Source organism: Puntigrus tetrazona, unplaced genomic scaffold (assembly GCF_018831695.1).
Source record: "Puntigrus tetrazona isolate hp1 unplaced genomic scaffold, ASM1883169v1 S000000002, whole genome shotgun sequence".
In the NCBI taxonomy this organism is placed as follows: domain Eukaryota; kingdom Metazoa; phylum Chordata; class Actinopteri; order Cypriniformes; family Cyprinidae; genus Puntigrus; species Puntigrus tetrazona.
In genome coordinates, this window is record NW_025047682.1 from 868,487 (window position 1) to 895,977 (window position 27,491).

General features: G+C 38.9%; 1 protein-coding gene across 2 annotated transcripts; it reads right to left on the bottom strand.

The window, feature by feature from the left end:
• nrip1b (nuclear receptor interacting protein 1b) lies at window positions 1-26,928 on the bottom strand. 2 transcript variants are annotated; one of them, XM_043229311.1, is made up of 3 exons: window positions 26,693-26,928; window positions 17,026-17,198; window positions 1-5,291 (listed from the first exon to the last, which is right to left on the bottom strand). In XM_043229311.1, exon 3 carries the CDS (start codon window positions 4,915-4,917, stop codon window positions 1,753-1,755), a length of 3,165 nt encoding a protein of 1,054 aa, XP_043085246.1. In that variant the 5' UTR covers window positions 4,918-5,291; window positions 17,026-17,198; window positions 26,693-26,928; the 3' UTR covers window positions 1-1,752. The 2 variants fall into 2 exon arrangements, with proteins under 2 accessions (XP_043085246.1, XP_043085245.1); XM_043229310.1 differs by lacking the exon at window positions 17,026-17,198.
• Window positions 26,929-27,491: the final 563 nt, after the last annotated feature.

The following is a 27,491-nucleotide window of genomic DNA, read 5'->3' on the forward strand; positions in this document are numbered from 1 at the left end:
TTCTGTGCATTTCAATATTTTATTACGCTATCAGTGCAAATAAACACCAAAGACAGAACATAAGAAAACCAAAAGGCTCCAGTCATCACAGGAGTATATGAAAACATTTTTTAGTTATTCACAATGCAGAGCCACAACATTGCAGAGTGTCTCTAAATTAAACAAAGCAATGTTGTTTTTTTTTGTTGTTTTTTTTAAACCAAGAACAAACAAAACCATTCAGGAAAAAATATGCACATATTTCCGCAGGTTTAAAGTCAAGGACTGCATTTGCAGACGATTATGGTTTAAGTACCCATCTCTCCATGATAAAAACATCTATTTTAAGACTTGACATTTCCCCATAACACAGGGACTCCCCATGCGTGTGCATGCTACAGGCAGCAAAGAGCCTCGGACAGAGAAGTAGATGTGAACAAAGATTATCGTTAGCACAACATAGACATGCAGAAAAGTGTCGTCCTCCAGTACCCATATTTACATTATTACAGTTTTCTTATGTACAATGCAAGACGTTAAAAACTATTTTTTTTGTCTTGAACAATACAAAATAGTCATCTTTGAAAGCGATATTTACATAAATGTATCTAATCATTGTCAAAACATATCAATCGTACAGAGAACATGGAATAAAATGATCTTTTGTTTTGTTGGATAATGTTTAAGACTCGAGTGATGGGCTTTTATCTGGAAAAAAAATAATAATAAAAAGATGCAAATAAAGTAATAAAAAAAAAAAAAAAAATCTGACTGAATTCCTGTCCCTTCTCACAGTAGAGCATCTGAATCAAACAGTATCCATAAATATCACAATTACCCCTCATGGCTTTAGTGGACAAACTGCATCATCTTGTTCAATATACAATTCTCAAAGTCGACACTGTAAATGTGTGAATGCTACATACAGGATATTTAGATAAGATACAAAACAACAACTTATACGAAATTGTAAAAAGATACATTTCATTGGCTAAAAATATGACACTTGTTTTGTTTTGTTTTTACGTCATGCCATTATTTCCACATAACAGCTATAGTTTCATTCCTGATGAAAAATAAAGCACTGTAAATCTGACTACGCTACGATTATAGAACATTCCAGTAAATGTTGTTGCCTTGCGATCGACCCTCTTGACCCCTTTGCTTTACAAGAAAGATACCTGACAGATTACACTGACGTTCCTTTAAATTCTGCCGTAAGAAAATATACTTTATAACTGGACATTTCAATGCCACAAATCCAATATTGTGCTTAAACTGTACAATTTTCTTTGCCTCAGAGTCAGTAAAATGAAAAGGGTCCTGATTTGACTGTAGATAAATATAGTGTGAAATTAGCAGTAACATTTCTGGATTCATCAATAATACACTTGGATGTTCTTCATAAATTTTTCAGTTGTGGGGGGAAAAAAGCTTTTCATGGTGGACATTTTAAATTGTGCTGGGCAAAGTAGTTAGCTTAGCATACATACAAAAAAAGCTAAATAATTATATCATGGAGAATCACCTTATGACATCAATAAAAATAAATCAACCAAATGGACAAGAGAAATCATTGAAAGCAATGGCAAAAAGCCAAACGTTTTAAATCGAATTACCATGTCCCATGGTTACATTTACTCTGTCTTCTGTTTTTAAATGAAACAAAAAAGGTAAGTATAGACAAATGACCATACACACAGTTCTTCAGCTTTCTTCAGTCTTTGGTAGTTCATATCTACCATTTTCTATGTTGTTTAAGCTCTCTTGTCTCTAGCTGTGAGGTTGTCTGTGGACTGGAGAGTCTATTCTGTGCTCATAGTCAATAGACGACTCCACTTTTGCACCCATGATGCAGTGGGTCGGCTGTACCTGATCCCTAATCTCAGGTCTGAGCTGACCGTTTCCCCTCTGAAGCATGTAGTAAAGAATCGGATTAGACCTGGTTAAAGGGGGTGAGTCTGGACTGGATCTCTCCTCCCTGCTAAACGTTTCTACAGGTGACCCCTCAGGTTCTTTTTTGACAGTTTTAGGACTGGCTTTGGGAGAACCCTTAGCCCAAACTACCGATCCCCCAGTGGTATCGACAGGTGCAGGTGCTATTTTGGGATTAGTATTGAAAGAATAGGGGTACCATGGTAAGTTCGGCAACTCCTGAGAGAAACAAGACTGGGTTAAGTTCCCATTGGCTGCACAGTTTGCCTGAGGGATGAAGGGACTTGGGGTCCCTCTGGGTTGGGATAGCTCTTTCAGACAGTTTTCTGATAGGAGAAGTTGCTTAAGAACATTGAAGCCTTGGCTTTCTCTGGAGACAGGAGTTTTGCTCCTAGGACTGCCTACTAATTCCTCTTCTTTTGGTTTTGCCAGCCCTCTACCATTAAATTCAGGTGTTCCAGACACCAGATTGTCACTAGTGGTATCTCGAGACGGCTGACAGAGTTCATTACTTAAGTGCTCTGCAAGCTCAATGCACAGTTTTCTCTTCTTAGGAATGGGGCTCTGAAAATCCACTGGCTCCTCTTTTACAGAGTTCCTGGGGAGCCTAGTATGTGGGTTTGAGTGGTAGGTAGCATTCTGCTGTTTTAAAAGCTGGCTGAGAAGTCCAAATTTAGCAGCTGTTTCTGTAGGACATAGTTCAGTTTTTATTGTGTCCCGGGCTTCAGCAATAGGTGAGTGTTGTGATGATCGTCTCTGATTGTACACCCCTTCATCTGAGCTATCTGAAGAAAGATTCTCCTCTACTGGCTCAGTTTTGATCTTAAGATTCGGAGAAGGTCCGTTTGAGGTGTCACGGTTGACAGAGCCCCTCTGAGGTTTCTCCAGACCCCCTGGGGTTACTTCCAAGACTCTTTGCCCACTGGTTCTTTCCTTCTGGGAAGCTGTTCCCAGCAGAAGCTGCAGAACTGTGCGCTTCTCAAGAAGGTTTTCTATCTGTGTTGACGCAGAGGGTGATTGCTCACATTTGTGAGCTGGGAGAGCAGGAGGAGAACCTCCATCAAGCATGGAGGCTCTGTTTCGCTTATGTGGAATGACAAGTTGATCCAAAAGCGCCTGAGACTTGTCAAGCTCAAGTTCTGGACTTTGCCTTCTGCTTGTCGGCTTGTGAGGGGGAGAGGGTGACGCATTGTTTTTACCACTCTGGGCCAGATTTTGTAGTAGCTTGCTGGCGCTGAAAGGAGGCTCCAGCGTCTTTTCACTTGAATGAGCTTTAGTCTTACACAAGTCTAAGGGACTGGACTGGGCATGGGGTGAGGGAAAGGAGTATGAAGGGGAGACTGAGCTGAAGGTAGCTGTTTGCCAGTCCAGTGGACTCCGTGTTCTGCTGTCCTCAGGTGTGCCAATCCGTTTAAGTGGGCCTGCATTCAAGCTGCTCATTATTGCGTCAGGCCGCAAACTAGGATTATCTATGCTTTTGTTTACTTTCTCGTTATTCTTGCGGTCCAGCAGTAACTGCATTAGAGTGACCTTATCAGGGGATTTCACGTCTGGGCTGTTATCCAGATCTGTGGCCTCACGGACCTTTGGCACAGAAGGTTCCGTCTTCCACTTGTTTATAAAAGACTCTGTGAGCTTATCCAAGGAGGGGGTTAAGGAAGAGTAGGCCTCAGACTTTTGGCTAGGCGCTCTGCTTTTCATGGAGAGATCGATGGGAGAACAGCTGGAGAAGCTCTCAGCATCACTGCTGTCTTTGGTCAGGCTGTTATCCTGGCTAGAGTACTCACTGTCAGACTGAAGGGAGGAGGCCCGGCTTGGGAGGATGCCATAGTCATCCTCCAGGTGTCCATTCCTGGTGAGCTGCTGCTGGGAGTTGTGATTGTTCAGAAGTAGGAGTAACAGGCTGCTGCAGTTTTGTGGCGGTCGACCATGTCTGTCGAAGGGCTGTCTCTCTTTGGGGGGTCTCATAGAGGGTGAGGAAAGGGAAGGGCTTTTTTTGCTGGAGTTTACTGTTGGTGGGGGGAGTGTTTCGTTTTGAACATTTAAGGAGCTTAGCATGTCTGGGGCAGTTGTTGGTTGCCCCATGCTGGGAGGCCTCTTATCCTGCGTTTGGTGAGTAGCCATGGCTGCAAGCCTCTCGCTGGCTGACCTACTGGTTAATTGTGCTTTTATGGCCTGCTCTCTGGAGTACTGCTGTAGATGTGCCTCGCTGGACAACAACAAGGCCAGCTGGCTACAGGCAACACTGGGCTTGGGTGAAGGGGCCGGACTGGACCTAGTCCGCACCATGTTGGCAACAGCTTTGAGTCGCTCAGTGCAAGACATGGATTCAGAGCTAGTGGGCTGGGCAGAGTTTTGAGAAGAATGAGGAGAATCTGAGTTTCGGTTCTGGGTGCTCTGCCGGCAGTAAGGCACGGTGTTATGATTCTGTTGCTTGCTTTTCCTCATGAGGCTTTTTAGGCGGCCTGATGCTGTGCCGTAACTCTGGTAGGTTTCCTTATCAGCAGGAGCACTTTCACTGCTGTCCCTGTCAAGCGGTTTGTGGCTTTGAGAAATGTGCTGTGACAAGGCGACACTCTGCAGCCGAGAGCTGAAGGACTGCAGCAGAGAAGCCAGCAAGGTGCTCTCCCCCTGCTCAGAGCCATCCAGGCCTGCTTTATAGTGCTCCTTTCTCTGTCCGTTCAGTTCTCCTACAGTGCCTGTTCGTTTCTGGCTGTTATCTTCACTCCATGCTCCTGAGCGAAGCAGCCTGGCTTTTTTAAGGTGCTGTGAGGCCGCACTAGGTGGGCTACCCTTGTCTTGTGAGGGGGAGCCATGGTTAGGGAGCTGAAACACCCTAGTCACCCTGTTGGCATTCTCTTCATTGTTTTGGACAGGTTCTGAACTCTGTGTAGCAGTGGCAGCAGTCCCAGTGGTGACCGGATGCATTAGCAAACCTTCCAGATATGTTAAAGCAGCAGAATCCTGGTGAGTTTCAGGGCCAGACTCCACCCCATGAGTCATGTTCAACAGTAGGATGCCCTGATGTGATGTTTTACAACTAATGAAAATGCCTTAGTAAGATCTGTGCCATAAATGATAAGAGTAAAGAACTCCAAACGTGCTTTGGATTTTGTTCCTTTTCAGTCAAATAGTTTTACATACAGGACCAGCGGGCATTCGTAATGTCAAGCATGAAAACCCAGCTGGCATCGCTGTGCATTCTTTGAGTAAATCCACACAGTTTTAAAATATGTTTTAAGCAAAACCAGAGGAATGAAGAGGTTTCTCTGTCCTGATGAACCATAAGCTCTATATTTGGTAGATCCTCAGAGACGAACCAAAGGTTCAGCGTTGCCTGTGTGCTCTTCTGATCTTAGACGTGGCCACACGGGAACCTACAGCACAAGAAAAGAAAACACTACATGAGTGACAGGCGTCAACATCCCAGCATCATCAAAATATCCACTGTAACTTTCTTTGAAGTCTCTGTCATAAACAATTATCACAGAAGAACTAATTAAATTCAAGCAAAAAAAAAAGAAAACTTCAGAGTGAACATAAAACTTGTTTGACAAACTCTTTATAGCAACTGTCAATCAAACTGCTCTGCCTCCCAACTTTTTTCTTCAGGACCTCTTAATGTTTGTTCTCATGTGTAAAGAAGGCCTTTTATGTCCATTACTTGGAGAGCATTTCTGAGAGTTATCATTTTACAAATTAAGGAGAGTAAAAGAGTTTAATTTTTTTTTTAAATCACAGACAATGTTTTCCAAAAGATAGACATTTGCTTAAACTTTGTTAGTGAGATGGACAACTTCTTGCCTGCTGTACTTAAAAATATCCACTTGCAAATTCACTTGCAGCATTTAAATCTACTCTCTTTCTCATGTGTGCAAGTTACATTGTGACAGAAAAACAAAGTTATTGTCAAATTGAGTTAAGTTCTCATCTTTCTCAGTTATGACAGTCTCCCTGGCATAACAGGATTAAAGAAGTGAATGCCCATTCAAAATGGCTGTCAGCATCCCTTCAGGCTCAGGCCAGTGGTGGCTCAGCGGGGCTGGCAGGTGTAGAGGGGCACACATGGCACACCTGTCAGACCGCTCCTCCACAGTGCCACGGCATCAGATAACATGACAGCACTGCTGGCTGCTCGCTCGATGGGTCTGAACCCTGTCAGAACTGCTTCCATAAACACTCCTGACTTCCCACTGTCAGGGCCACCACCACAAAGGTTAATTAATACAGGATTCCAGCTCCCCTAAAGCAGTGCTCAGCTGCCAGAGAACATCTTACCCTCCATGTCCTGCCCCTTCAGCAACGGGGCAACATGTTACAGCGGTTTGCAGAGGAGTTAAGCTCGACCTTGAGCTGGGGATGCTGTTACAGCAATTCAACAGCACGCTCACGCCTGGAATACCCTGAATATGCCGTAGTAACTTAAGATCCTCAAGATGACGTGACAGGAAAGTCCTGTGAGAATCAGCACAAGGTCACACGCATTTAAATTTGATGCAAACTGCATTAAGTTGCAAAGGTCGGGTGCAACAGGTTACGACTACAAGGATGGCAAATAGGAAAACTAATTCATTAACTAATTCAGTCTCAGTTACAGGATCAGCCTGGGCCACTGACCTAAATTTAACAACAAAGAGGGCAACCTGCTAGAACGGGGCCATCTGACGTCTCACTCTAATCTTAATGTGGCAGATTAAGATTAATTTTCCGTCAAAGGAGGTGCTGCTACCCTACCAATAAAAGTTCAAACTTGGGACAGGTGGAGAAAGAAGATAAACAGACAGGCTGAAAAACTGGACCATAAGAACAATGAAGTAAACACATCATTCTAGACAAATCAATACTGGGCTACAATCGGATCATGCCAGATTAGATCTTGTCCATGAAAACAAAAGGAAACCGTTAAGGGATAGCCAAAAGCCAAAAATGAAAATTCTGTCATCATTTACTCACTCTCATGTCGCTTTTTCACGTTAAGTTTTAATCCTGAAATTGATGTCCAAAACAACATGAGACATGAGAATGATTCCAACAAGACTCTTGTATCTCCTAAGATTTTAATTTGAAAGGAAGCAGACATACAAAGGACAAGAAATACAGGTCTAAGGGGCAATCTCACAGCATACCCTCCATTCGCAATTCTCACATGACCCTTTTGCACAAGAAATACAAAATATGTTTTCTCCCCCTCTCTCTCCTTTCCCCCTCCGTCTCTCTCCCTCCAGCGGTCTGCAAGTGATTATCCATTATCTCTGACAATGTCAAACATTCACACCCAACAGCATTTTAAGTGATTTCACTAGCCAGTGGTGAAAAGAACAGCGGCAGACAGGAAGCTTTATCATGGCAGGGCGTCTTTCTTTGCTCACCCAGACACCATGAGCAGGAAGGTCAAACCATCATCAGTGGCTGAGAGGCAATTTCCCTTGAGAAGCTGGACAAAAAAAAAATGGCCGTAACTGCGAACGCCAGACTTCTTGACGCAAATGTCAGAGATTTGATATCCAAAGCCAATCTGGCGATCCTTGCATATGGGGTAAGAAATTAATTGGAATTCAACCCGTCCCACAAAGTACCCTAACAAAAAAAAGGTTAATGAATGATCCCCATTATAAGGAACCATAATCCATTTGCACCATTTAAAATGCATGATTAAAAATAGGGTGAGCCGCAGGAACTGTGCTGTGAGTCAAGGTCAAGTACATCTGAGTCTCGGTGCAAGCAACAGCTGGAGTCCATGCAAAGCACTCCGTGTTAATAAAAAGTGACAACCCAGTCCTTGCTGCGCGTATCGCTAATATCTGACACCAGACTGGCAGACGCTTCCCCGGCGTTAAAGGTAAGCCAAGGTTAAAGAAATTTTAAAGGAAAGCGAGCCGTGTGAATCGCTTTCCATCATGTTATCGTAGGCAGCTGGTGTTCACTCAGATACGCCGGACAAAGTTTGTAAATCCAATATGGCTCAAGAAAATTAAATAAGGGGAGCGACGTGCTACCTCAACAAACACAACTGTAACGTCCACATCGGTGAACTTTTGCTCTTTTAAAGTAAAACACAGAGCAAATAAGCAGCCCCATAGAGCTCTGCAAACTGAGCCTGCTATAAATCTAAAACCAAGTCAATCAGAACAAACAAACTGACTAAGAAACAAAACAAATATTTCCTTTGACAGCGAACTTAGGCTATTACCAGTTAGTAAATACTACAAAATAAACTTAAGTAAAACACACACAACAATAGACTCTGTGCCATTTAAAAAAGAGGCTGTAAATAAAATGTTACATCAAATAATCCAATCAAATAATTAAAATTAAATTCCAATTATTACACTGAACTACTTTTTTATGTCATACAATATAATTGCATATGATATTATTGATATTTCCTACAACTCATTAATTCCAGTTCTTTCATATTTATAAACTTCAGCGTACTGCTAGAAATTGCATTCAAAACAGATATTCTATAAATTTTCTTAAATCGATTAAGTGCACTTAACCAATGAAAAGGCAAAGCACCAGGGTTCCTCCTCTTGGCACATCACTCCAGCTGGCAAAAAAGTTGGCAGAACTTGCCAACGAAATGCCATCCGAGTACAATTACAGCATCTCATTCACTCTCCACTCTTATCACTGGAGCTGTAGAGCGCGCGCGCACACTCCTGCTACTCAAAGAAAACACTAACTCCACTTGCCAACTCCTCCATATCTACTCACCCGCTGTCTCCTTAATCACAACATAGGCAGTTCCAAATCGATCTTACCCTGCTCCTACTACTACTACACCACCACAGATCCTGCTACACCTCTAAGCTTTCAATTGAATTGGCTGTTCCCACAAGAAGATAAACTGGTATTTGAATTGCAAATGATAGGAAGTGGAATTTACAGAATTGCAATTCAAAAAAAAAAAAAAAAAAGGTAACAGCTCATTTCACAAAAGGAAAGAAGTATTCTTCCATTTTGATTTAGTTTTTTTGGAATTATTTTTTTTGTTTTAATTCTACTATTGCATTTGAAATGTAAGACCTAGATCAAATTCAGATTTCCACCCCACTTCAAATTCAAGTTGCAGCACCGTTCTGAACGGCATGCAACTGTGGTGCATTCAGGTTCATTCTTCAGCACTTCACAAGTGTTTAGCGCAGATATGAATTCCCATGCTACTGCAATCTTACTCCAAAAGGTCACCTAGACGGATGATTCAATTTAAAGCACACACAAATGCACAAACGATCCATTCCCCTCCAAGAAAACACCTTTAAAAACTGCTAGAAATCTCCACTTCAAGAAAGCCCTGAGGGCTACAGCAGCAATCTTCACACTTGCTAGAACTACGTAAGACAACAGTGTGCAGACTATAAGCTGTGTTTAATGACGGCTAATGAGAGCGGCCCTACGTTACGGAGGCGACGGGAGCTCAGACAGAACGGGCGTCTTCGCTGCAGATCTCAGGAGGCTCAGACAGGTGAAGTGTGGTAATCAATTTGCTCTACCGGCAGGACTCCTCAGCAGAATACTAATGAATCTCTCTCTCTCACACACACACACGCACAAATAATCCGCTCTCACACATTCACTCAAACACACATTTCAACCCTTTCCTTGGCTGGAGGGAATGAGAAAACAGCTGGGCTGATCACTGCTGCCCTCAAGGCTGTGTGGGTACAGATTACATGGTCGTTCCACTCGACACTTTCAAAACAGCTACGGGGGAAACGAGGTGAAAGTCAAACCTGGAGTACAACCCCAGCTGCACGGCTCCGTTTGAACACAAACACACGCACGTGGACACATTTAAAGCCAGGAATATACAAAACAGAAACCAAACACGCACCTGCAGCCGCCACACACAGGTACAGATGCGCCTGAGGTAAGAAACACATGAGCAGTCACCCATATAAACACTCAAGGGGAAAGGTATGTCAGAGAAGAAAAACTATTTATCATAATTTAGGCATGGAGATGAATCTTTAAACTACACCTCCCAGACTCACTTTCTATCTGCACACAGCAATATATAAATACAATTAAAAACTGATTTGTCATCAACACAAATTCAAATGATAGCATTTGCCTAATCCATTTCCTATACTCTTTCCACAAGCAAAACAATAAAAGGGAAAGAACAAAATACGCTGGTGTGAATCCCTTTGGAACACCAGGGATGCACCGAAATTTCAATTCTCAGTCGATAACCGAAAATGCTTTGTAATGATTACTTATCAGTTTATTAAACGATATAATGTAATTTTGTAAGACTTTTTAATTAAAAAAAACACAAGCTATAAACTAACCACACTTTTCCTGAAAGCAACAAAACTGGACAGAATTAATATAATTATTGATAACACTTTACAATAGGCTTCATTAGTTAACATGAACTAAGACTGAACATTAGTTTATTAATTAATTTATCAATCTTGGTTAATGTTAATGTTAGACCATTTACTAATACATTATTAAAATCAACAGTTGTGATTGTTAGCAGTTAATGCACTCTGAACGGACATGAACTAACAGTGAACAACTGTAAATCATTAACTTATCATTAACTAACATTAAGGCAGATTCATGTTAGTTAACACAATAACTAATACCTTATTGTAAACTGTTACCTTAATATTAAATAGCAATACACTATTTTTACTTATTTCCATGCAACAGAATCAGAAATAAAAAAATTTTAAACTAATTGTCCAAATATTGTATAATCCCACAAAGCTATTATTATCAGAGCACAAGAAGGTAGTGTCAGCTGTACTACAGCATGCTATAGCACAGTAGCCCATCGTTGAGTTATTTGAGCGGACTCTGCTTTTTGAGCCTTGTTATTTATGCAGACTTTTAATATGAGCGGTAGGCTACTATACGAGCAGAAGTACATTTATTGAGCAGAATACTGAGTGTCAAACCGCACAAGGACAAGGTTGGGGCATGCCATACATATTATATAGCCTATTTTCAGGCATTTCTCTCTGCCAATCATTTTTAACGGCTGAAATTCCTGTGTATTTCTATGGAATACAATTATTATGTAATCCTGATGGACATGTATTATATTTTTCATGTACCCTATCATTCAAAAGAACTAGAATAAGTACTGTTTTAATACTTTTATTCTGCAAGGACACATTAAAAAATAAATATTTTAAACTTTCAGGAAAAACTGTATTTCACAAAATATATTATTAAAACATTAAGTTTTCAACATGAATAAAAATAAGAAATATTTAAATTCAAATTAGCACATAAAGACTGCTTAAAAATAATTCTGGATAAAATTGTAGCTTTGTCCTCACAGGAATAAAGTACAGTTTAAAATAGGCTATATTTAAATACAAAACCGCTCTTCAAATTTGTAATATTACTTCATACTGTATTTTTGATCAAATAAATGCAGTCTTAGTGAGCAGAAGATACTTAATCATACAAGTATCATTTACAAATGATTTGTGAAACACGCATTGAAATCCCGTTCTGAATCAAATGATTCACGAAAGGTGGATGATATCATGTGCGTCGTTAACAGATCACACTAACCTTAGGTTAGGCTATGATTAACCTTTTTTAAGGTTTTCAAAAGTACATGATGTTCACATGCGCACCAGAACTACTAGCCAACATGTCAAAGCATCCACTAACTGCTAGGCCACGTCTCTTTTATTGCTATGACAATAAAACGATGAACAAAAATGACTGGCAGAAAAACAAACAATATGTGAAATGTTGACTTGATGTGTTGAGCGGAATTCAAAATCACATCATCACATAAGCCGTAGGGTTCGATGTGAGAGAGTATGTAACTAACAGCTAGGCCATGGCTAGCCACTGTGCTTTTTGGTCCCCTTCGCTCTGTGGTCAAAAGGGCAGCGGGACAGTAAACCCAACAGCACATTTTACATCAGCGGGAATAATTCACTTTTTACACATCCAGTATCATTAATCGTCTCTAACAAGAGGACACAACCTCACCTTGGCAGTTTCACACACAGCTGGAGAGTAGAAAGAGAAGCGGCTCAGACACACACAGGAAGCTGCCATCCTCTCCGAACTGATGTGTGAAGACAGCCAGGAGCTAGAAAACTAGAGTGAAAACCTCAAAACGAATGAAGAGAAAAAAAAAAAAAAAAAACAGGCTGCCGCAGCGCTGCTGCTGTCTGCGCCCTTGACACACTGACACTGTCATGTGACACTCTGTCATCCGCCACCTGGCAGAACCCCACCCTCTCACTTCCTTCTCCTGGTAACCCAACGGCATTGAACTACATCACGCCACCCCACACCAGTGGAAGGTAGCGAGGGTCACCATGTCCTCATCTGTAATCCTCTGCCATTCTTCAGCAGCCCGGCTGGAGGAGGCGGCACCTGCCACAAGGGGAGAATGCCCAATTAGGCAGCTGTCACGCAAGGCAGAGGCTCCAAACTCATCCCTGTCGAACTGGAGAGCAGCTGTGGGTGCCAATTACGGGCGAAACATTAACCGCTTCGGTTCCAGGAAAAAGCGAGGGCCTGGGCAACACATGATGTTTGACGATTCCAGGTTTCTAGCCTGCAGGCACTGGAACCTGATTACCAACATGCCCCGTTCATCCCGCACCAGACACCAACATCTACTCCAAAAATACCCAATAAGGTGAATCGAGTTAATGTTATCATACATCAATATATAGGTCTCAACTGGCAAATAATAACAAAAAAACAAGGCAAAAAAAAAAAAAAAGTGTATATAAAATTTCAAAGCTTAAAAAAAGATTTTTAATTAGTTCTTCAATATTTACTATTTTCCTATTAATCAATTAATATATTAACATTTACTGATTTTCTCATTCATATAATTTCTTCAGCAAAAAAAAGGATCTAAATGAGTGAAATGAAACTAAACAGTTATGATGACCATATTATGATACATAGTATAGTCCAAATGTTATTTTGCATAAAGCAATTCAAAATTATTTATTCAGAAAAAAGCTAAATAATGTATTTTAGGTAAAAAAATAAATAAATAAAATGGTGCATTTATGTGCTGTCAATCGTTAATCGTCATTAATGATCTCCCAAATAAGTTTTTGTTAACATCATATTTGTTTATACTGTGTATATTAATATATGTGTATATATACTGTATATAAACAAACATTCATGTATATATTTAAGAAAAACGTCTCCTCAATTAAGGAAGAAGCAGATCATAAATAAGTAATAACTCTGCATTTCTTTACCAGAAAAATAGAGACAAGAAACATGCGATGGAAGCACACACATTGCTTCCACAGACATGCTGCAATTATGATGCTCTTAAGCACTGTGATGGATTGAATAATGACTTTTGTATCATAATACATAAATCGTGAGGTAGTTTGGGGTACCTAACACTAATGTGAAAGACTGGAGGGCCAAATCATCTTTTCACTTCCTCTCCAACCTTTTTCTGGCAAAAGAGCGACAGTAATGTAACATTTCCATGTTTAAATCAGATCTTCACAGGCCTGGGGCCTCCATAATCTCCCTACTGTTAATTAAATGACGAGGGAGCGTAGGCGAGCCGAGAGGAGAGAAGGACAAAGCTGCTGGGTCTCCTGCCACAGCAAGACTCGTTAATATTAAAGATTTATGCTCTTCCCCCGCCATCGCTACAGACCTTCCTGTGCTATGCGTGTCTGTTTGGGTTGGTGTGTTTTTAGGACAATGCATTGCAATGCAAACTAGACGATGGCTTCGGTCTCAGCAGTGTGTCAGGGAGCATGGAAATTGTTGACAAATTTGTTGTGATTGTATAATTTATCATCTCAGAACACTTCTGTTTTGAGTAAGATGGAAACTAATCTGCAACTGCGAAATGAAATGAGCTGGATGCCAGCCGGTGGAAGATTTACGACAGAGCGAATCCGGAATCGTGACAGCGGTTATTGATCATTTAGTCTCCATGGTTTCTCTGTTTAATCGAAAAGTCGCAAAACTGTGATAACAGACGCCTGAGGGACAGATTAGATTAGCACAGATACCTCAAGCATACGACTACTGCTTTTCCATGGGCTTTTTTTGAAGTCAACATCAGGTCAACTGGCTTCACTCTAAAATTAAGAGGTTAGCGTGCAAAAAAACCCCAAAAACTGTACTTTGACTAACTCAAAACACGACAGCTGTTTTCTTTTCTTGAATTTGAAATATTATGCTGATCAAAAAGTGGGAAAACTTAATTGAGGACAAAATAGCATCTTATAAGTAGCTCATTTTTACAGATTTACTTATAAATCACAAAATGCAACTTCTATTATGAATTCTTATGAACATGCCAGGGACAGATGTCGTCAAATCTTTCAAACTGTATTTTGTATTATTGTATTATATATTTTACACAAAAAGCAACTGTTTTGCTTTAAGAACATCTGAAATACAGTCCACAAGTTGAATTTTTATATTACATTTATATCATTTATATTATTTATTTTTAATGTAAATCTTTTTATAGCTTATTAAAGCTTGACAACCTCTAGTTTTTATTAATTTCCATTAAACTTAAATTAGCATGAATATTACTGAAATTTATGTATAATTTATATTTTTTATAAATATTGTATATATGTGTGTGTATATATATATATATATATATATATTTTTTTTTTTTATATGCATCTAAATATATACACATATGAATACTTTATGTGGGTTTATTTATTCATACATAATGAATATAAACAACACACACAAACATATATTATGTAAACAACAAAAACTTATTTTGGATGTAATTAACCTCAATTAATCATTTGACAGTACTACTATGTTATTTATACATACGCACGCACACACATACATACACACACGTATATGCAGACAGACAGATAGAAGCATAGATGCATAAAAAAATAATAAATGCATAAACAAAACACGTACCAAGCCTTTAATAAACAGTCTCTCAAGACTAGTAAGACTCCCCCAGTTCAAACGACTCAAACAAACAGCCATGTGACGTAAAACGGAATTTTACACTAAGCTTATGTGTGACCGCAGGGCACTAGGGCAGTGAGACTGCAGACTTAACGGAGGTTTAACCGTTAATCGCCACAGATAAAAACGGATGCACGAGTTAAAAGCACCAGAGGAAGTGGTTAACATGCCCGTTTGAACGGCTAAGTTACATTACAACCTCTCTCCCTCCATTTTCAAACCACACACACCCCTTTTCCTGGCTTCACCGGAATATGTGGCACTACAGAGTCGTTTCAAAACGTCTGAGGATAATCGAAGACAGCCCTTGACTGGCGCCTCGACGCAGCCACAATATCCGCGGTCGCAGGAAGACATGGAAGGGTTAACCGGGGTGAGGTGGGGGTAAATGAAGGATTTTACAGTGCCCCCAATTCCCCCGCTCCCCCCCTCTTCCTGTTGTTGCAGAGAGTCACAGGGTGAGCGCATGTGACCTTGAGATGCATCGCTGGCACAGTCAGGGCTGCCTTGCCTGCAGGCGTCCTTGAACTGGATCTGCAAGACAAAAACCTTCACACTGCCAGATAGACATCTCAAATCCCCCCCACCCCAAACGTCTCTCTCTCTTTTCAATCTGCTTGCCTGTTATCTCCTCCCCAGCGGGGAAGACTTATCTGAATGCTGGATCTTTAACCTTAACACTGAACTCAGACAGAGGCAGAATTTCAAAATGTCTCACTGGTGTATTTTTAACCTTCATCCACAGATTGTTTGTCTCCGTTTCAGGGGATTAGATGACTCTCCACGGCATCTGAGACACTAGACAGGCCGACTTGCAATATAAGGGAGGATTTTTTTTTTTTTTTTTTTTTGCAGAAGAACTACATGACGTCCGCAGCAGCCCCCTAAACAAACTCTGAGATGAAACAAACTCACTGAACTCTCAGAGAATAGCAGGACGAGCTGGTTTTGGGTTTTATCATCTTGTGTTCTGCATGAGTGACTTTAAAAAAATAAGCATGTTCTAGCATGCTTATCCCCAAAAAGGCATCTTATAGGAAAATTCTGGGTTCATTACAAGTTAAACTCATTTGACAGCATTTTTTGGTATTATTCTATTCACAAAATTATTTAGACTCATCACTTATTTATTTTATTTGAAGAAAAGCGAGGTTACAGTGAAGCACTTGCAAAGGAAGTGTGTGGAGCCCAATTCTAGAAAACTGAAAATCAGAAGCATTAAAGCATTTGTATCAGCTCTTCTATTAAAATTGATTATTTGAGCAGTAATGTTGTTCTTATCAATTTATGGCTAATTTTAGGATTTTAGTAAATATGTTCTCATGGCAAACTTATAAAATTGCATGTTAACATTCGCTTTGCGTATGCATTTAGGCTATATTCTTACAACTGTGAGTATTTTTATCTTAAAACATTGAAACATTTCACTTTTGTTGAAAGTGTATCACTACTATAACCTACATTTGTGCCTCTTTTATTTAAGGAATGGATTATATTGTTATTTTTAACTAACTCTATTAAGAAGGCTTCTGTTAACTGAAATTAAACATACATTTTAGATGGAAACTTAATATTATATATATATATATATATATATATATACATACATTTATATATATATGTATAAATGTATATATATATATATATATATATAAAAACTTTAAAAACTGAAAAAATTTAATTAAAGGAAATTCAAAATACTATAATACAATAAACCAGGATTAATCACTAAATGGCTAAACATGCATATTTTGCAGATGAAAATCATGGCTTTCTGGTCCACCAGCTAGACCAGCACCAAACTAGCAAGCTGCCATGTGTCATTTCAAACAGTTTTGCATCTGCCCTGCCATATTGAAAAAGAGAAAGGCTACAAAAAGACAAGTGACACATTGCAAGTGTTACAGGAGTGCATGAAGCACCTTTTATCATCATGCAAATGCAGTGCCCTTGGTTGCACAAGGTTCATCACTTTAAACAAATATTTGGACTGTCCTCTGTACATTGACACCGAGGTGGGGGAAGAGGGTAGAAATGTCATGTTTAAACACTAACCCTGCCTAGCAGCTAACAGGAACACAACTCGCACACATGCATCCCGCCCGGGAACGTGAGGATCGTGTCCTTCGCGGGAGACTTTGCTGTGCCGTGCCGACTGACCTTTCCTGACTGTAACGTTATCGCATGTCATATGTGATCCTGCTGGAAACCATCTGCCATGGACTCCTCTGGCAGCACGCAGGAGCCCGAGACGTCACCGCTCTCCTCACCTTCGCTGGAATTCATCAGATTACCGCGGGAACACCCACCTGGCCCTGTTTGGGACACGATCCCTGCGCAACACGATATGCTCAATTAGACCAAAGGTCATTCATGCCAATGCATCAGTCCGTAGGTTATTAAATCAGACTCAAACTAGAGAAGTGAGCAGGGAAGTAGTAAGTCATAAGAGATGTTACAGTGATTATATCATGGTTTTACAGCGCTGTAGATATGATGAGAAGTGTGTAATAATAACAAATAACATTAACACACAGAGAGAACAGGTATCCTCCAATAAGAAAAATTGTGCATAAACTACGATGGAAACACATTTACTAAATAAATTCCTCCATGTGACGGGATAATTTGACTAACCGGCAGACCAATAGTCTAGTTTTGCACACAGGTTTAATTTCAATCCTTGGATGGAAACGCAGCTATTGAAAGAAAAATTTACAACAACAAGAGTTTACAAAAAAATGACAAACTAATGGTAAAATGATCACAATTATCACATTAATCACTGACTTTTTAAACACAAATTAAACAACTTTGACAATAGCAAATATCAATAAAGAAACACTTTATTAAAATACTGCGTTACATACTTGTTCTGTACTGCCGGATTGTTTTTTTTTTTGTTTTATCCAAGTAATGGAACTCATTAGCAACTAATTACGTTCAACTGATTAATATTAATGATTATAATATAGTGTTAACATTAACAGATAACATCATGAAAAAAATATTAAATATTATATTAAAAGGCATTTTGGTCTAATAATATGCTTAATTTATAAATCTAAAATATTTTACCGTATAATTATGTCAATTATATCAACAAAGCACACCATCATCAAAATTAACATCATTGCTTTAATAGTTAAAAAATTCTTATAGCTGTCAGGAAATAATGCATGTAAAGCAAAAGTGACCGGAGCATATCATGTATTCATTCAGTCATATATATATATATATATATATATATATATATATATATAAGATATATATATATATATATATATATATATATATATATATAAGAGATATATATATATATATAAGAGATATATATATATATATATATATATATATATATATATATAAGAGATATATATATATATATATATATATATATATATATATATATATATATATATATATAAGAGATATATATATATATATATATATATATATATATAAGAGATATATATATATATATATATATATATATATATATATATATATATATATATATATATATATATAAGATATATATATATATATATATATAAAGATATATATATATATATATATATATATAGATATATATATATATATATAAGATATATATATATATATATATAGATATATATATATATATATATAAGATATATATATATATATATATAAGATATATATATATATATATATAAGATATATATATATATATATATAAGATATATATATATATATATATATATATATATATATATATATATATTGAGCAGCTAATAATACCTCTCTTCAGCTAGATATCAAATACTTTATTATGAAATGATGTTGAATCGATCAATTTAAGTTTAGTCAATTCAATTCAGTGTTATAAATGCACCCGACTCTGGAAGCCAATCTAATAACAGTGATAATAAAACAAATTAATTAGTCTACATTCAAAGTTTTCAAAACTTTACACTGTTAAACAATAAAATAATTCCAAATAAATCTGGTGTTGTTGGGGTTGGTTTTGTTTTTTGTTAAACATTTCTCACAAAGTTGAAGGACCAGAGTTATTTCTGGAGTAATGTGTCATCACTCTGAACTAATAGTGAAGTTGTCACGATTTCCACGTTTTTACAGTCGCACCTCACACTTCCAGGACAGGCCGACCTGCTTTCCATTACTCACAGCATTCATGATAAGAGCCGTGGCGCATGAACAACTCAAAATCTCAAATACTCAAACTCCGGGTCGGGTCAAAGTCTCCCTGTTCCTGAAAGATGCAAATAACTTGTCTAAATCAAATATTGAACTGTGCAATATAAACGGTCATTATTCAAAATGGAACGCTTTTCGTGTCCAAAGTCCTGTCTCCCGCTCCGTGTCTTCCTCTCAGTAGGCTGAAGGATCCGTTGACCTTTTACGTTCTACAAAAACAACAATCAGTCATAAAAGGCCACACCCACTGGGATCTGTGTCCAACAGCGTAGCAATGATGCAGTGATTCTCCCATGACTCCTGCCTTTCACCAGTATGGCGATACTGATGTCATCTTAATTACCCTGAGCCATGGAAAAAAAACAAAAACCTTGACTCGAGCTGTGCCCGTCACATCGTAAATTCAGCGACCGGTTCGTGATCTCAGATCTCTCTCAGAGAGGCACTTTATGAATCTGGGCTGAAAGCTTTCTTTTCAGATTTTAAAGGTTTCATAGAGTCCATACACTATAATCAACCAAGATTTGAGTTTAATGTTTAATGTTTAACATTTTAAATAAATACATTTAGATAATAACAATAATAATAATAACAATAATAATATTTAATTCCCTATTTAGCAATTTAATAAAAAAATGAAAACAAATAAATATACATAAAATTTGATTAAAATCCTTTTAACAGTAACTGAAACGATATATTTAACAGGTCGATATTTGAGTTAAGAGTTATTCAAAAAATATTTGAATAAAAATAAGCATATAAAAATCAAATTGTATACCTATATACAGAGATAGACTCCTTAAGAGCTGTGTTTAGCTGTGATGTACATTATTAGCAGCCAATGTTTATGAACTGTAACTGATGCCATATTGTATGTTCTCAGCTTTTGTCCCAGTGGAGGGACTGGGTGTGAAGGCCCTCGGAGACCTCAGACCTCCATGGACAGTTTTGGGTGTATAATATGTGCTTGATTTGCAGCTTTCCCTACTGTTTGACAAGCCGTTCACAAGACACAGCCCCTGCCGTTGACCCACTTCTGTGTGGCTGCGTCTGGCGACAGCCCCTGCACCCCATCTGACTGACTGCAGCACCGCAACCCTCGGCCTCCCTGAACTGTGAGAAAAATAGGTCACCATGGCCCACTTTTCTTTCTTTTTTTCCTCTCAAAGACTGTATGAAGACTGCTGCAGAGTCTGATCAGGCAGCTCAGAAAACACTAACGCAGGAGAGAGAAAGTCTGCAGAAGGTTCATTAACCCCAGTACCCAGAGAGCACGTGCTCCCCGCATCAGTGACGTACGAGAGTCTTATCAGACGGCGGGAACACTTGCAGCACATGCCTTCATTATACACAGCGCCTGAATCACACACGGCACGTACACAATTTATGATTCTGGACCTTCTTAAAATGACCTTATCAGTGAAAACAACACAGCAACATGTCAACAGCTCAAAAGTTGAAGGCCCAAGTTTACAATGGTACCAGCTCAGGTTTTTTTACAAAGACCAAACAAAACTAAAATCAGGTTTCAAATTTCACTCAACTGACAAGTGACCCTAATTACTTATTTAAAAAGAATGAAAAACAATAATAACAACAATTAATTTATAGATAGATGTAATTATTTTAAATATATATATATATATATATATATATATATATACACACACATTTTTTTATAAAATCTAAACTGTTATACTGTTAACTAACTGTTATATAATAAGAATAACAGGAATATAATAATATTTACAATATCATATTACAAAAATTATGATTTTATTTTTTGCTTTATATTTAGTCATATCTCACTGGAGGAACTAGGAGTTGTGCTGAGTCTCATTACTGTAACACATATGAATAGATATCGATCGGCCTCATAGTGAAAACAGTTCAAGCTTGAATTTGTTTGTCTCCCACAATAACAAATGGTCCTGCCAGTTTTAAACACATCTCAGAAAATAATGCAAATCATATTTAATGTGCAAAATTGCTGAAAATTGCTCAACACGTTCATTGCATTAACCCCATCAACAATTATCTGTAAATTCTAATAATCCTGAATTTTTTACCTTTATTGTTTCTGCCACTATAAACAACCACCAAAAAAGTCAAAATCATAAGAATGACTCTAAAATGTGAATGAACTCTTTATAATGGCTAAGCAATGAATAAGATAATATAAAAATCTACAAAAATCACATAACATCAACACACATTCACGTAAACAAATCTAAAGGGCAACAACAAGCAGCTGAGTCAAACTGATCATTGACCTTTATTAAACCTGTTTAAGTGTATTTAGGGCAAGCCATACCTTAATATAACCGACAAGGGCAGCCCTGGACAGCGAGACGAGTGGCTTAAAGAAAAGATCTGCTCTATTTGAGCTGTCTGGCCTTAGCGACTGAACCAGCCATGTAAACGTACTTACACAAACAGAGCGACAGCACATGTAAACATCTACCACAGGTCAGCGGCCACAGGTGAACCAGTTTCTACATGGCCCTCATCCAGTCTCAGGACAGACACACAAGCGTCCAGCATTAGCTCACTCAAATACTCAATTCTGGCTTCAGCTCAAGGTCCACTGGAGCAGAACTGATTTTGTTATAACCGGGTGAAAAATACCAACTCGCACCACAGCAGCTTTGTGAAAAAGGCAAACTTTGCAGATCCCAGTGCGCTGAGAGTACATGAACCTTATACCAGCTACGGCAGCAAAAATGCTGATAGAGTTGGAAAGTTCAGTTCCTTTCTGGGAATCTTTCAGGCCATTTCAATAAATCTGCTAAAATATAAAATAAATAATAATTTTAAAAAAAGTTGAAAAAAAAACAAAAAACACCCCACAAGGAATTTTATTATAGTATACTCACAAAATATTTATTAGAAAAATTTATTTTATAAGAGGGCTAAAGGTGACCGCATAAAAAAATTATAAATTTTGATTCCATCAAAATCCCATAGAAAGTAGGATGTCTACTTTTAAGATACGTTTTTGGAAAATGTTAAAATTTGTCATTCAGTCTAACACAATGTTTATGTAAAAATTCAAACAACATGCTTATTCAGACTTATACATGTTAAAATATATAAAATAATAAGGCAGCATATTACATTTCATTTTGTTTAAAATTAGTAAAAAAAAATTACAACTAGCAATTAGTATTTTGGGGTGAAAGTGATCAGTCTTTTAATATGTCATAAATACATTTTTGTTGTAAATATACCTGATACTGAGTTACGTTTTAGTGGATGTCTTCAGTACTAATTTATTACTATACTAATTTATTATTCCATTTTTTTTTCGTCATTTGTTTTTATTATTCCATTTTTGTTATACATGATACATTTTTTAAATGGATTTTAAATATTGTAATTAATTAATAAACTGATTGACTAGGAATAAATGTATTATTATTATTATTATTATTAATATCAGCATCATCATTTAACAAATAAAATCACAGTTAAACCATTTCAGGAGCCAAATAGCATACATAAATAACAAAATTAAATATTCCTATCATCCAGATTTGAATTATGCAGCGTATCTAACAATATTTCTTTCCACCAGACCAGACTGAAACCAGGCAAAGTCTTTGTCCACCACAATTTGTCATTTCTGTGTTATGCAAAATCAATCACTGAATCAATATTCATCATGAAGAGCGGCGAAGCTGTTAATTCATAACACGAATGAAAAGCCCCTCATGCACACCTCCAGTCAAGTGTGACACGTAAGCCCTTCACATGGTGTCACATGACCGAATCCTGTTTTAGAGAGTTACTTAAAAGCTTTCAGGTCAACTCAGTCAGGTCAAGGTCAGAGCGGCGCGTTAATGCCAGGAAAGCAGGCGCTGCCTCCATAAGCCCCAAGCGGTCCGCTAGGACACAAGGACGTCTGTCCAAGGGCATCTCTCAAACTACCCAAAGAGACGAGCTCAAACTCAGCTAATCAACGGCCCTCGGCTGATTGGGATGCGGAGAGCGTGAACGCAAACGCACGGGAATTGCATTTCACACAGAGAAGGTCTTAGTTCAACACAAAAATCCAACACTTTCCACTCGTGTCTACTTCTTGTGGCAGGAGTGCATACAAACAGCAGTCCATAATAATATATCCCAGCATGCCTCGCCGCGTGAAGCATTAGAGTGCTTTGAGAGCAGGGGCATGCGGTGAGAATCTTTCAGTGCTTTCACCGCTGGCTGTGCGTGAGGGACCGATAGCTACACCCCGCATCTAGTGGCTGCTGAGGTGTCCCTTGTTGCCTGGCAACAGCTCAGCTCGTTTTAACCCCTTTAAGTAAGTCTTAAGTGATTCAGCAGTCTGAGACCAGTGACGGGTGGGCTGCTCTGAAAGTGACAGGACTTTATTACTTTCCGGGGTTTTAGCGTGCAGCTCCGTGCTCAAAAACACAAGGCGGTGTAAATCTGCTCCACCGTGTTTGACCCCTGACCTCCGCATGAAATGAGTCTTAGCAGAAACAGGCCGCATGACAAAGGCCCCATGACATCCACAGAAGCAGGAAGCTATTAGATCAAAGCTGCGATAAATACAAAGACCCGGTTTACATCTGGTATTAACATCCATCTCACGTGATCCCGTCACAAGTGGTCGCCGCTTATACCGGTCACTACTTGCGATCAGATTTTGTCAAGAGATATCAATATGTGATTTAAAGGGACAGTGTAGCTTATATTCAATCTTGGGTTGCTCTAAATCTGCATGGTTTTCTTTCTTCTGTAATACACAAAAGAATGTATTTGTGACTGGTAACTGTTAATTCCCATACAGTGAAAGTCAATGGGGGCCCAAGCAAATAAATATATATACACATATATGTAAGCCTATATGGTTCCAAAATTTACCTGATAATCATTGTACAAAACTAACAACAACACAGCTAAAAATCCTTAAGACCTTAACAGACGCCTTTGAAAGCCTCGCTTACAAAAAGGTTATTAAAATGGTTCAACCTCAAGTGGCAGTCTTCATAATCCACACATCTATCTTTCATTCATAAATTCCGAAAACTCCTCTTTAGTTAATTACTTAGGCCTGTGCGATCTGAAAGCTTTCAGATGAGAGAAATAATGAAGCCGGGATCATTCCTGTCGCTCGCTCTGTGAATGCGCTGATTGCAGATCATTCTGAAAGTGTTCAGCTCTTCAGCATTACTGCGGGGTTTGTGTCCTTCTCAGGGCTTTGAAGGTTTCTGAAAGGACAGGCCACTAATACGGTGTGAAGGACAGCTTGGCAAGCTGCGGCCTTGGACTGCGAAATCTGCATGTATTCATCTCGTGGCTCAGAGAGACAAACGACTAAGCCTTACAACTCTAGAATCACTGGCGTTTCACTTAGCACAGCATATAACCTGCTTAAAATAAGACACCGTTAGTAACGTCCTCCGGGAGCAGTAAAATCTTCCTGAACCCAATTGCCAGGATTCCTTGACCTCCAGGGCCATCTCACCTCACCTCAGGACATAGCGGCCGATACAGAAATACAGCTGGCAGTTAGAGGTCAGTTGAGTAATTATATTAAATTAACTCGCATGTTATACAAGCTGTCGATATCATGTTTCTCAGGATAAGCATTTGTCCGTTTTAGAGGCTTTACAAATGACTTGCGTGCTTTTCATCCACTGTTCCTTACAGATCATTCATGTTTAGCTGCTGAATGTTAACAAGCCAGATCGAGATGGTGTCTATAAATGTTAAAGAGTGTAGTAGTAGTACTGCATGAATTCACCGGCCCATAACCTGAGCCGAAAATATGTCAAAGAAAAGCAAAAGTGTGTAATTTGTCCAAAAATGCACTCACTGGTCAATTGGTTGGTGCGTTGAGGTCACTGCTGCTTTTCTAATGTGTGGTGATGCTCAATTTATTGGAGTTGCATCTCCCAGCAAACCTCCACCGCAAATTCAGCAAGCTATAAATCGTTTACGGTAAATCAATCAGCTAAAAAATCAATCCATTGCTATAAATGAAAGCTCCACCTCTGTCCCAAGGCTGAGGGGAGAAGAATCTGTTCCCTGCAATTCATACTGTCTCAGTGTTTTAATTCCCTGAGCCAAACAACCACCTCCGTCCCATCTTTTGATGAACAAAACCTCTCGTATAAACAGCACCGCTTCCTGTTGATCTCCAGGCCACCTATTACCACTGAGATACCCTGTATAAAACAAGATTCATTGCACAAGGAAACAAACACGCAACCACTGTGTCCCTGAGCTGTCAACTGACCTGTTAATGAGTGTAAAGCGCCTGTGGCTTCTATGGATTTATGACACGTTACACCATGCAAGTTTATGTTGCACAAGCTAAAGCCATGTGCTGGAGTACTACTGTAAAAAAGACACTTAATGATAAAGTAAAACATCATACAAAAGGTCTAAGCCAGAAGGTGGTGAACAGACGATGTCGATTTTGATGTTTAGGACAATATTTTAGATGACAATGACCCAGCAAGGTTTTAACCACTCTCGGTTCATTGTATTGACATCCCCTCTGAGAAATTAGGTCGCCATGTGTTCATTTTCATTTCTCTAGCAGGGCTAACATCATTTCAAGTCAGTATCAGTCTTAAAGAAGCTGGATTACAGGTTAAATAGTGCTGTCAGCCTGACACTATCCCATCTTGTTGCAATGTCAGGAAAGTATTTGGAGACTAGAATCATTTTGCACCTGTATTGAAGATATAACAGACAAAACAATACCTGATGCAATACGATATCAGACATATGATATGGTAGTAAAAGATTTTCGGTAAGAAAATAAAAAAAAATCTGCTTCTTATTCAACTTCTTTAAAACACAGGCACATCTATGCTCTTTGCACAGATCAGGACAATTTTCAGTAACCGGTCTTTACCAAAGAAAGCCACCTGAACCAACACTGAACCCGAACTATGATCTCTGACCACCTTTAAACTGCAACCCTTGACCTCCTCGGCCCCATTTTTATTGACTGAAGCCACAGGAAACCTTATGAAAACTATAAACAATGCAAAGTCCAAAATGTGTGTCAGGTAAGATCTTGTCCTTAAGAGATTAACCAACGGTATTAATGACTTTTATGACCTCTTAACCATAATGTTATGTGAAACAAAAATATATATGGCTCATCAGTGCAGGAAGTGTCAAAATCACTACAGTAAACCACATTTGGGACTACTTGCACTCCATTACATAATATTAATAATTATGAAGTATTATAAAATATATGGCTTGAAAACATAGACATACGACCGGTCTTCGCGTATGAACAATAAAACAGCAGATAAATGAAAAGGTAACATCGCACTGACTGTAACAGAGAAACAAAATGGAAACTAAATGACAGGAGCGACCATTGCGATTCACACAGCATGCGTTCTTGCGTCTTTACGTTTTTAAGATTCGGCGTCAAGTTAAAAACAGTTCAACTTTTATCCACGGCGTCCTGTTTATGAACCAGAAAACGCGTCCCGTGTGAACGGTGTCTCACATTTCGTTTTTTCCCCCCTCAGCACCACCTAGGACCACAAAAAAAACACACACACACAGAGCAAGCACCACAGCCGTATGCAGCGGAGTCTTTCCAGCTGCTGGGCGGGCATCGAGTGGTCTCGACACGTACCTGATTCCGTTATCCGAGCTCGAGCGCTTCCTGCGCTCAGACGTGCGCCGCGAGCCGCGCCAAATGGAAGTAGAGTCCAAAAACTAGTCGGGCTCCAGCACCGACTGTCGGGTCTGAGTCTGAACTGTATATTCTCGGAATCCCCGAGAACTCCGCAATGTTCACACTCCTCCTCCTCCTCCTCCTCCTTCTTCTCTCTCTCTCTCTCTCGCGCTCGCTCTCTCTCTCTCTCTCTCTATTCCTCCCTGGCTAAGTGAGTGAGTGAGTAAGCGCAGCTTAAAGCTACAGGAGACGCTTTGTGTGTGTGTGCGTGCGTGCGCGTGCACAGGCAGACGTGCGTCACATCACCTCTCACCTTTAATAATCTGGAGTAATCTGTGAAAAACAAGGCTCTATGGCTTCAGATATATTTCATATTATAAGCAAAATTTATAAATATTTATACTTCAACTTACCTGACAGAAAAAAAAACATAAAAGCCATATCACAGTACAAAACGTATATACAGGGAATACAGGCTATTCAGTACAGTATTATTTAGATTTTTTAGATTTAAATATGGAGTTTAAATATTTTTCTTGCCGATGGAATTATTCCAATATGTTTCTTGAGCATTGTTTTAGCATTTCGTCTTTTTTAAAGTGTGGCTTGGATGCAAGTTCCTGGATCCAGGAGACACACCGGATCAGCAATTTCAGTGCTATCTCGCCAAGTTGACCTTTGAACTTAGAGGACCTTTCATCTTTGAACTATGACCTCACATGCCACATGAATGGAGATACAATATCCGGCCTTCATT